This window comes from Chiloscyllium plagiosum, unplaced genomic scaffold, assembly GCF_037043375.1.
Source record: "Chiloscyllium plagiosum isolate Xiang-an unplaced genomic scaffold, Cpla_swu_hap1 HiC_scaffold_46, whole genome shotgun sequence".
Taxonomy (NCBI): Eukaryota; Metazoa; Chordata; class Chondrichthyes; order Orectolobiformes; family Hemiscylliidae; genus Chiloscyllium; species Chiloscyllium plagiosum.
Window position 1 is genome coordinate 45,114,488 of NW_028270184.1, and position 9,875 is coordinate 45,124,362.

At 44.0% G+C, this 9,875-nt stretch overlaps 1 protein-coding gene across 1 annotated transcript; it reads left to right on the forward strand.

The window, feature by feature from the left end:
• Positions 1–1,748: 1,748 nt before the first annotated feature.
• LOC148136335 (uncharacterized) lies at positions 1,749–2,447 on the forward strand. Its single transcript, XM_087983763.1, has 2 exons — positions 1,749–2,079; positions 2,164–2,447. The coding sequence occupies exons 1-2, from the start codon at positions 1,749–1,751 to the stop codon at positions 2,445–2,447; spliced, it is 615 nt and encodes a 204-aa protein (XP_087839889.1).
• The last annotated feature ends 7,428 nt before the right edge of the window (positions 2,448–9,875 follow it).

Genomic DNA, 9,875 nt, shown 5'->3' on the forward strand with positions numbered 1-9,875 from the left:
CAAAATTACAATGCAGACAGTCATAGCCAATGTATTAAATAAGTCATTCTCAAAGACGACTATTCTGCTCAGGTCATAGTAAAAGACTAGATCTATGAGTCACTTGAATATTTTAAAATTGAGAAGAATGTGGTGTTACATAGGCTATCTGAACTCAATATGAATAAGGCACAAAGTGTGGATGAGATAAACCAAAGAATAGCGAGGCAAATGAGAGTAGAATTGTAGTGGCATTTCTGTAATATTTTCAGGTTATTTAGCTCTAACGGTAGTGCCAGAAGCTGAAGAATGCAAACATTACACCTTGTTCAATAAAGCTTGTGAAGAGAAGCCCGGTAACAACAGGCCAGACAGTTTTACTTCAGTGATGGAGAAATGCCTGGAAACAATAATGTAAATAGCCTATAGGTCAGTGAGCATGGCATCTACAGAGGCTGGTATCCAATCACCAAGTAATTCTTCATTTACACATGAACAGTCCTTGACTATAGTACTGCCTCACACAGAGTCACACACCAGGGTGTCAGTATCTCTAATTCCTAACCTTTTTATGCCAGCCAAGATTCCCTGACTACACCAGATTAACAGCTCCAATCAGGGAACTCATATTCTGTGAGGTTCCACTGGCTGACATCCTTACAATCAGGTGTGGTGGCTGGTTAAGATTTGGTGTGAATGCACAGACCGGCGAATGTTAGAAAGCCTCAAGATTTATAGGAACTGGGATGTGTAAGACTGGCTAGGAGTGCCTGAGATTAGTTAAATTTTGACCTAAGAAAACAATGGATGCATTTTCAGAGTCATGCTTTCACACAATTTGGCTTTATCTTTTTGTGGCTTTTCTCCTAATCTCTTTTTATTTTATTTTAAATCAATTTCATGGAAAAGGAAGATTCAAAGATGGGAATCCAATGCAAAAATATCTTTTGGATAAAAGCAAAATATTACTGAAAACTGACTTAAAATTTAAAATGCTGGAGAAGCTGAGCAGGTCTGGTTGCATCTGAATAGACAGCAAAACAGTGTTAAAATTTCAAGTTCATTATGACTCTTCTTCAGAACAGGATCACACCAAGATCTCTCATTTTATCACAACATCCTCATATTTCGAACATGGAAGGAAAAAGCACTGTTCACAGAACAGAGAAACTGAATATGTGATCTGCGTATGAGCAAGGGTTCAGACAGTCATCTGGCTTTTTGCAGTCATGTTGGGGAGAAACTATGGAAAACTGGGGACTGTGAGCAGACAGGACGTTACATTTCTGATCTGGAATTTCACAAAATTCACCATCATACTGACACTGAGAAATGGCCATTTATCTGCTCCATATGTCAGAAGGGATTCACTGAATCACCAATGCTGCTGAGGCACCAGCGAGCTCACGCTGACCCTTTCAAATGTCAAGATTGTGGGAACTGCTACAAACGTTCCAGCGAACTAATATCCCATCTATGTGTTTACACAGATGAGAGACCTTTTAAATGCTCAGTTTATGGGAAGGGTTTTAAAACTGATAAGTCACCAAAGTGTTCATACTGAGGAGAGACAGTTCAAGTGCTCTCAGTGTGGGGCAGGGTTCAGTCGATCATATGATCTCTGCGCACACCAAAGAGTTCACACAGGGGAGAGGCCTTTCATCTGCGCAGAGTATGGGAAGGGATTTACTCGGACATCGGTTTCACACTGAAGAAAGTCCTTTTAAGTGCCCGGACTGTGGGAAAGGCCACGACAGTTCCACTGAATGATGTCCCATCAGCGTGTTCACTCTGGGGAGAGACCTTTCAGGTGCTGTCACTGTGGGACTGGGTTCCGATGGTCATCTGACCTCCGTATACACCAGCGAATTCACACTGGAGAGAGGCCATTCACTTGTACTGAATGTGGGAAGGGATTCTCTCGTTCATTTTACCTCATGATGCACCAGCGAGTTCACACTAGGGAGAGGCCATTTACCTGCTCACTGTGGGGGAAGGGATTCACTCAGTCATCTCATCTCATGGCACACCAGCACGTACACAGTGAGGAGCGACTTTTCAAATGCCCAGACTGTGGGCAGTGCTATAAAAGTTCCAAGGGTCTTTTGTCCCATCAACATGTTCATAATGATGAGAGACCTTTTAAGTGTTCAATTTGTGGGAAATGCTTTAAAAGTTCTGCAGATCTGATGCGTCATCAACGTATTCACACTGATGAGAAACCATTCAAGTACTCTCAGTGTGGGTCTGGATTCAGGCGATCATCTGACCTCACTGTACACAAGCGCATTCACACTAGAGAGAGGCCTTTCACATGCTCTGAGTGTGGGAAGGGATTCACGACAAACTCCAACCTGCTGATACACCAGCGGGTTCACACTGGGGAGAGGCCATTTACCTGCTCAATGTGTGAGAAGAGATTTACTCAGTCAGCTCACCTGCTTCGCCATCAGCGACTTCACAAGTGACTAATGCAGGGGCTCAGTTTTGCTGTTAACCACAACTGGAATGGAGCTATGTTGAATGCTGATGTTTAGCTCACCCACAGATGTTAATATTTGGCAAAATAGTCAAATAAAACAGTTCAGCAAAAGTCTGCCTAATTTTTTAACACCCTTGCCAGTTCACTTTGAAGGGATCACCCTCTCTCTTCTCTCTTTGTTGAATTGTTACTGAAATTGGAACAATTGATCAGCTGTCTGTGCTTCTTTCTTCCCCGCCACAAGGCCATCAGTCAAACCCATTCTGAATTCTCTTTCTGTGAAAGCTGCTCCAGCTTTCTCTCCTGTTATTGTCACATCCTATCAGATCTCATCTTGTGCATGAGTCGCACCTCCTGCTGCTTTGACTCTATTCTCATTAAACTGTTACCCATAGCTTCCCCATGTTCGCTGATATTGTTAACATTTACTCTCTCTTCTGGTTCTGTCATTCTCACCTTTAATTCCATCATCATTGTTTATCAGGGGAAAAAAAAACCCTTGAACTCATTGTCCTTGCAAGTGACTTCCTTCATGCCCAACCTTCCTTTTTTCTCCATGTTGCTTGGACTTGGCATCCCCCAAAGATCAATTTCTCACCATTACTCGCCACTTGGTGATCTCATTCAGGCAGCGTTGTGGTTATGAAAGGAGTGATTCGTCGAATCACAGCGAAGAAAAAGACTGCACCAATCAAAACTTACAACCTTACTATTCCAATTCCATTTCCAGCATTTGATCCATAGCTGTGAGAGTCTTGGTATTGCAAGTGTACATCGCAATACTTTTTTAATGTTACAATGGCTTCTGCCTCTACCAATCATAGAAGCAGCAAGGATCAGACTAAGGAGCTGAGATGGACAGCCAGTTTCCTCCTAAGTCTTATTGTGTTCTGGCCTGCTGATGACATTGATTGCCTTTTTGAGATCTACAAGAGTAAGGTAAGGAGCTAGGTAGTGGGCCCTGCCCTTCTCTTGTTGCTGTATGCAGAAGATTACGTTCCCATCAAACTGCCAGTACGGAAACTGCAATCTGTTTCTGGGCACCCGTTCAGTACCTGACAGCAGAGAAAAAAAAATTGATAGAAATTCAGGGCAGACAGTTAAAGATTTGCATTGAACATCTTTTTTTCCATCCTGTTCCCTGAAGTTTGTAAATCCCAGTATGGCACCCACTGTCTTTTTTTCCTGAGCTGAAATCCAAACCAATCTCCCCACTTCCTTGCTTTGCTACCGGGATGCTTCTCCCTCCCTCTCGTCTCTCTGGTTTCAGTTATTCAGCTCGTGTCGGCAGTTTGAGAATCAAATCAGTTTCACTCCTAGTTTGAAATCTCCAGTGGGTGTTGATGAATTCCACAAACCCCGCCACACCAGGATATGATTCCTGGTCAGAACTCATTGACTTTCCTCTATACCGAAACCTCTTTATTTTCCCCGACGCCATCCTCTGATGTGAATCATCCTTTAGTTCATTCCCTGGGCTAGGGGCCATTTCCCAGGTCCTGTTCCCGGAGGAAGGCCAATGACAGAAAAAACTAATCTCACACCCACAGCCTCCATCCCACACCTGTCTGACCCCTATTGCGCATCCCTACAGCCATTGGTTAACAAAGCGCTGGCGCACTGGTATTCACGTGTACATCGCATGCTTCAAATCATAATCACCCTGGTAATTGACAGCAGCTGCTGCCCAATAGATTGAAGGAGGTAGAGCTGCAGGAATCGGACAATGGGATTGGAAACAATGAATTAATGTGGGAACACGGGGGAAATGGACAAGTCAGTGAGAGACAGGAACAACGGAGCAGCAGGAGGGTTTCCTGGACAAACTAAGGAATGGGAGAGTCTAACAGGAGAGAAACTACAGGAAGATTCCATTTGGAAGCTCGGGCAGGGACGGCTGGAAGGTGTTTCGGTCGGTCGCTACTTGTATTTTCTGTTTCTACTTATATTTTCAGCCTATCCAGAGTTGTTGTTAACCACCTCCGAAAAACGTGGGCCTTAATCCAGGGGTCTCCTGATCCCGAGTAAGGACATTCTCATTGTGCCATAAGAGCCCCTGCCTGTTGGGCTAGTAGAAATACATATTTTCTCAATCTCAGCGACATAGAAACTCCGTAAGCTCTTCGCACTTGCTGTCTGAGGTGAGAATGGAGGAAACAGAGTAGACGGGGAGGAGACAGGATAAATGGGGTGGAGGGGAGAGTAGGAACAGGCTTTCAGAAAGGCACTCAGTTGTGTTCAAGTTATTAGCATGATTCAGCACACGAATAATTAACACAAAGCTGCTGTATTTGCATTTTATACAGAAGATTAGCACCTGTAAGAGGACATTTATCAACATCAGTAGTTACAGACCCCAATGAACACATTGATTCCTGGATATAACGAACCGCAACATTCCCATAACTGCAGACACTGGTGAACTTGCTGGTATCTTAGCAGGTAGAAAGACTCCAGGAATTCCTTCCCAAATTTGGAGCAGGTGAATGGTCTCTCCCCAGTGTGACCTCATCTGTATGTTAGGAGGCAGGTGAACAAATGAATCATTTTCCACACTGGGGGCAGGTGAATGGTCTCTCTCCAGTAGACGTGTGTTGAGTAACATATATCCGATTGAATTCCTCCCATACTCAGACCAACTGAATGGCCTGTCTCCATGACCTCATTGCTGTGACAATAGTTCGGATGTATGACTGAATTCCTTCCCACACATGGAGCAGGTGAATGGCCTCTCCCCAGTCTGAATGCAGTGGGGGGCTCTGCAGATTGGAGAAGATAGATCAGATTGGAATAGATTCCCTACAGTGCAGAAACAGGCCCTTCGGCCGAACAAGTCTACACCGACACTCTAAAGAGCAACTCACCCAGACCCATTCCCCACTAATGCATCTATCACTATGGGCAATTTAGCATGACCAATTCACCTAACCCGCACCTCTTTGGACTGTGGGAGGAAACCCACATGGACATGGGGAGAATGTGCAAACTCCACGCAGACAGTTGCCCAAGGCTGGAATCGAACCCGGGTCCCTGGCGCTGCGAGGCAACAGTGCTAGCCACTGTGCCGCCCCAAGATAGTGAATCTTTTCCTGCATGCAGAGAAGGTGAAAGTCTTCTGCTCAATGTTAATGCAACAATGAATTTCTAGCCTAGCTGGAATATTCCCAAGAATCGCCAGATTTTCATAGCTACTCTTCATTAAAACTGCATTTATGTTCTGACAGGTCAAAAGATGGCTGAAGTATTATCCATGCACAGAACACGAGTACAACTTCTCTCTGCTTTGTGCCTCCTCCTTCCATGTTCAAAATCCAAAGTCATTCTGCTTATGATAATTTGGGTGAATCCGACAAAACCCGATGTGATGTTTGGTTTCCGTTTCCCCAAGAAGAAATCCTCCCTTTTTTATACAACTGTGAAAGTCATTTTAAAGACAAAAACAGGAATGAGAGAAAGAATCCACAAAAGCACAAAGCAAAATTAAGAAATTGGGCTGAGTGTATCTGGTAATTTGTGGGGCCAGTAGGAGGAGAAAGTGACCCTGAAATAGGCCAGACTGTTGTAAAAATCTAACCGTTCAGTAACATCCTTCAGGGAGGGGAACATGCCACCCAGCCTGGACGTAAACAAGATTCCGGCTCCTCTGGGAGAAAAGAACAAGAGAGGGAGATGGCGGTAGAAGTATGGAGTAGGATTTTACATCTCCTAAAAATGACCAGATCTTTGCGAGAATATCCCAGACCCTCACCCTCCACATGCTGCTAGGACAATCACCTGCAGGATCCCCCCCCATCTCATACACCTTACCCACCTGTCTGACATCAGAACTGGATAAACAAACATTTCCTTCAAACAAATCCTGAAGACAATTGTTGCCATTGTCTTCAGTCCCAGCCAGAAACTCTACTCCCTCATCTCCCACTCCATCCCTCTTTCTTGGTTACTATTTGAGGTGCTTCACAACCAGGACATCATATTTCAACCCAAGATGAGTTACTAATTACCTCCCTCCTCCACCATCACACAATGTTCTAAGATATCCGCCCTTCCCCCCAATACCAGCCGGCAGACAGCCCTGATTTTATATCGGTCCACTATTGCTGGCCATGTATTCAGCTGACAACTTCAGAGGCTCTGGAAGGTCCCTGTGAACCCTTTTTATCCCTCAACCTCACTTTCCTCCTTTAAAGATGCCTTTCAAATCTATCACTTTGACCGAACACTTGGGTTCTGCCCTAACATCACTCTGTACAGCCCAGTGTCAAATGTTACTCTGTCACATTTCTCTGAAGTATCTTGGAACAGTCCAATATTTAAAAGGCACTGTGATAAATACAAGTTGATCTGGACAACATATCACTGTTCTGTCCTTATCGCTCGGCAAATAACCTGTAACATCTCACCTCATAGCATGGGTACAGTTGTGTTTGGATTCTCAGGTTTTTGTGTATCCCACATTTCAAATTTCTCCATAATGTGGCTGTCCTGTGTCTCTCCAGTTGGATGACCGGTTGCCCTGGAAACCTTGGCTCCAGGACGCCTACAGGCAACAATGGATGGTGGCAGGGCTCCCATGTGCCTTGCCCGGGGCACCGATGATGTCACCACAGAGCACAGCGATTGGCTGCATGGACTACACATGCACATGATGCCTTTCGAACTTCAGAGTGAGCCTTCCTTCTCCGTGCAATATCTGGAAGCAAAGCAATGTTATCCCCTTTCCATTACTTTTCTCATTGGGGAAGGGAAGGAGAGAGGCAGGGAGGGATAGGGAAAAATGTTCACTTGCAGCAATGAAGGGAGCAAGTGAATCCAGAAAGGTTGGTTCATGTGTGGCTTAAATTTATTGTCATTATTTGTACTATCAGCTTCACACATTCAGTTGTCTGGTTAAAAGGTTGGCCTCTTTCCGCAAGTCCACAACTGTAGGATTTCTAACAGAGATGGTCCCTATTAAGGGATAGGAAATTAGAAGTAACACACTGTATATAAAACAAGTATTACTTATGTATGCACATACATTGAGTGTCAGAACCACATAAAGATTTTGTTCTAGACAGTAAGCCAAGGCCATCCTACTCACTATTAACCATCCATTAGTTTTTTTGTCATCTGCAAACTAACTGCTCAACCCTCCTATATTCAACTCAAAAGTCATTTTCAAACCATAAACTGCAAGGGTCATACACTAAACACTGTGGGATCCCACTGGGCACAGACTTTCAGTCAGAAACATATCTCTCAACCATAACCTTCTGCTTCCTGCCACACAACCAACTGTGGATCCAATTTTTCCAAATTTCAGTGGATCCCATGGACTCTTACCTTTGATATCAGTCTCCCAGGTGGGACCTTGTCAAAAGCCTTGAGGAGACTACATCAAAACTATTGCCCTCATTAACATAACTGGGTATTCATCAAAACAACTGAATCATGTCGGTCAGGTGTGAACTTCCCTTTACAAAATGCATGCTGACTGTTCTTGATTAACCACATGGCATTAACGTTGACTTCACCAGTTTCCTCATCTCCGCTACGCCCCATGTCCCAGATCCAACCTTCCAACTTGGAACCGGCCTCTTCACCTGTCCATCTTCCTTCCCACCAATCCGTTCCACCCTCCCCTCCGACCTATCACCAAGCCCCAACCCACATCTACCTATCACCTTCAGCTACCTCCTCCCGATCCCCACGCTCCTCCCGATCCCCAGGCTCCTATTAATTTCTCAGCTGCCCCTCACTCCACACTCCTAATAAAGGGCTTATACGTGAATCATCAACTTTCCAGCTCCGCGGGTGTTGTTTGACCTGCTGTGCTTTTTCAACTCCATACTTTTCAAATCTTGATTAATCACTGCCTCTCCAAATACAAATTAAATCCATCCCTCAGAATTACTTCCAATAGTATCCGCACCACCAAAATGAGATTGACTGGCTTGCAGTTCCTTAGATTATCCCTTGCTTCCTTCTCAAATAAAAAGTTCCTGACTATTCTGCAGTCCTCAAATACCTTTCCTCTTGTCAAGGTGAACTGAAACTTCTTACAAGCACCCCTTCTATTTCTTCCTAATAACTTATCATCCCAACAACGCAGGATAAATCTGACACTGGAAAACTCAAAATCTTCTCTTCTCTTTGTGCAAATGTCTTTAAATTCTATCACAGTAATTCTCCATAATTAATTTCTCTCATTTGTGAACACTGACACATAGTATTAATTAAGAACCAGGCCGACATCCTTTGCTTCCACATACAAATTACTTCTGTGTCCCTTAAATGTGCCTTACTCATTCTCCAATTATTCTTTAACCATTAATGTACCTGGAAAACAACTGAGTACTTCCCTTTATCTTACTTGGCCTTATCAGTTCATGTTCCCATTATAGCTCTCCATATCTCCCCATTTACATTCTCTGCTGCACATTTGTCTGAAAGTATCTGCTGCTTGTGCACTCTGGGCAAATCATGATCAGGTCTTATTAAAATCAACATGTTTAGAACTTTGATTGCAGGCCCATCTTTGTCCTTTTCCATAACAATTCTGATTTTTTTCAAAAGAGTTCTGATAACTGTCTACAAAATGCACCCCCACTCATACTGCACCCACTTGTCCACCTTGGTTACCTGAAGTTAACTGCAGGACCTCCTCCATTCTTTGTTGGTGCTTCTGTATCCTGGCTTCAAAAGCGATACTGGATCTATTTTAAAAGTTCTGCTAAATCTTTCACAGTATGATGACTCCAGTGGATGTTGAAATCCCCCGCTATTACTTCTACACTTCCTCGAAACTTGCCTCCTTATTTGTTCTTCCAGTTTGAACAAACGTCTTCTCCTCGCTCTGCAAATTTCTTGAAACTCCAAATTAATTAAGGAGTTTCCTAAGTTGTAATGAATTCTCTGAACAAAGTTGTGATACGTCTACCTCCTTCACTGTCTCACAAGAAGACCCTGTATCCTGGAGTATTAAGCATACAATCCTGCCTCTCTCTCAACCATATCTCAGGGACAGCAATGTCATCATATTCCCATGTTTTGATTTTTATCCTAAACTCATCTGCCTCGATCGCCAAAGCTGTAGGATTCAACCATGTCAAAATCCAATGCACCATAACTGACCTGTAATGTCAATGCCTTCCTGGCTCGCTTGTGGATTCTTTTCTTACCTTTTTGGATATTCTCTCTGGATCCCAACCCCCTATCAAGTTAGGTTATATGTGGCACAACAGCTTTTGGAACTAAATTTCCAGCTATCACAGTGGCGCAGTGCTTACCACTGCTGCCTCACAGCACCATGGTCCCAGGTTCAATTCCAGCCTCGGGCGACTGTCTGTGTGGAGTTTGCACATTCTCCCCATGTCTGCGTGGGTTTCCTCCGGGTGGTCCGGTTTCCTCCTACACAGTCCAAAGATATGCG

Excerpts from the sequence above, each read along its gene's own strand:
- LOC148136335 (XM_087983763.1), top strand. The coding sequence starts at position 1,749 with ATGTCCCATCAGCGTGTTCACTCTGGGGAGAGACCTTTCAGGTGCTGT. Across the intron at positions 2,080-2,163 it reads GTGCTATAAAAGTTCCAAGG|ATCTGATGCGTCATCAACGT; the intron begins GTCTTTTGTCCC and ends AAAGTTCTGCAG.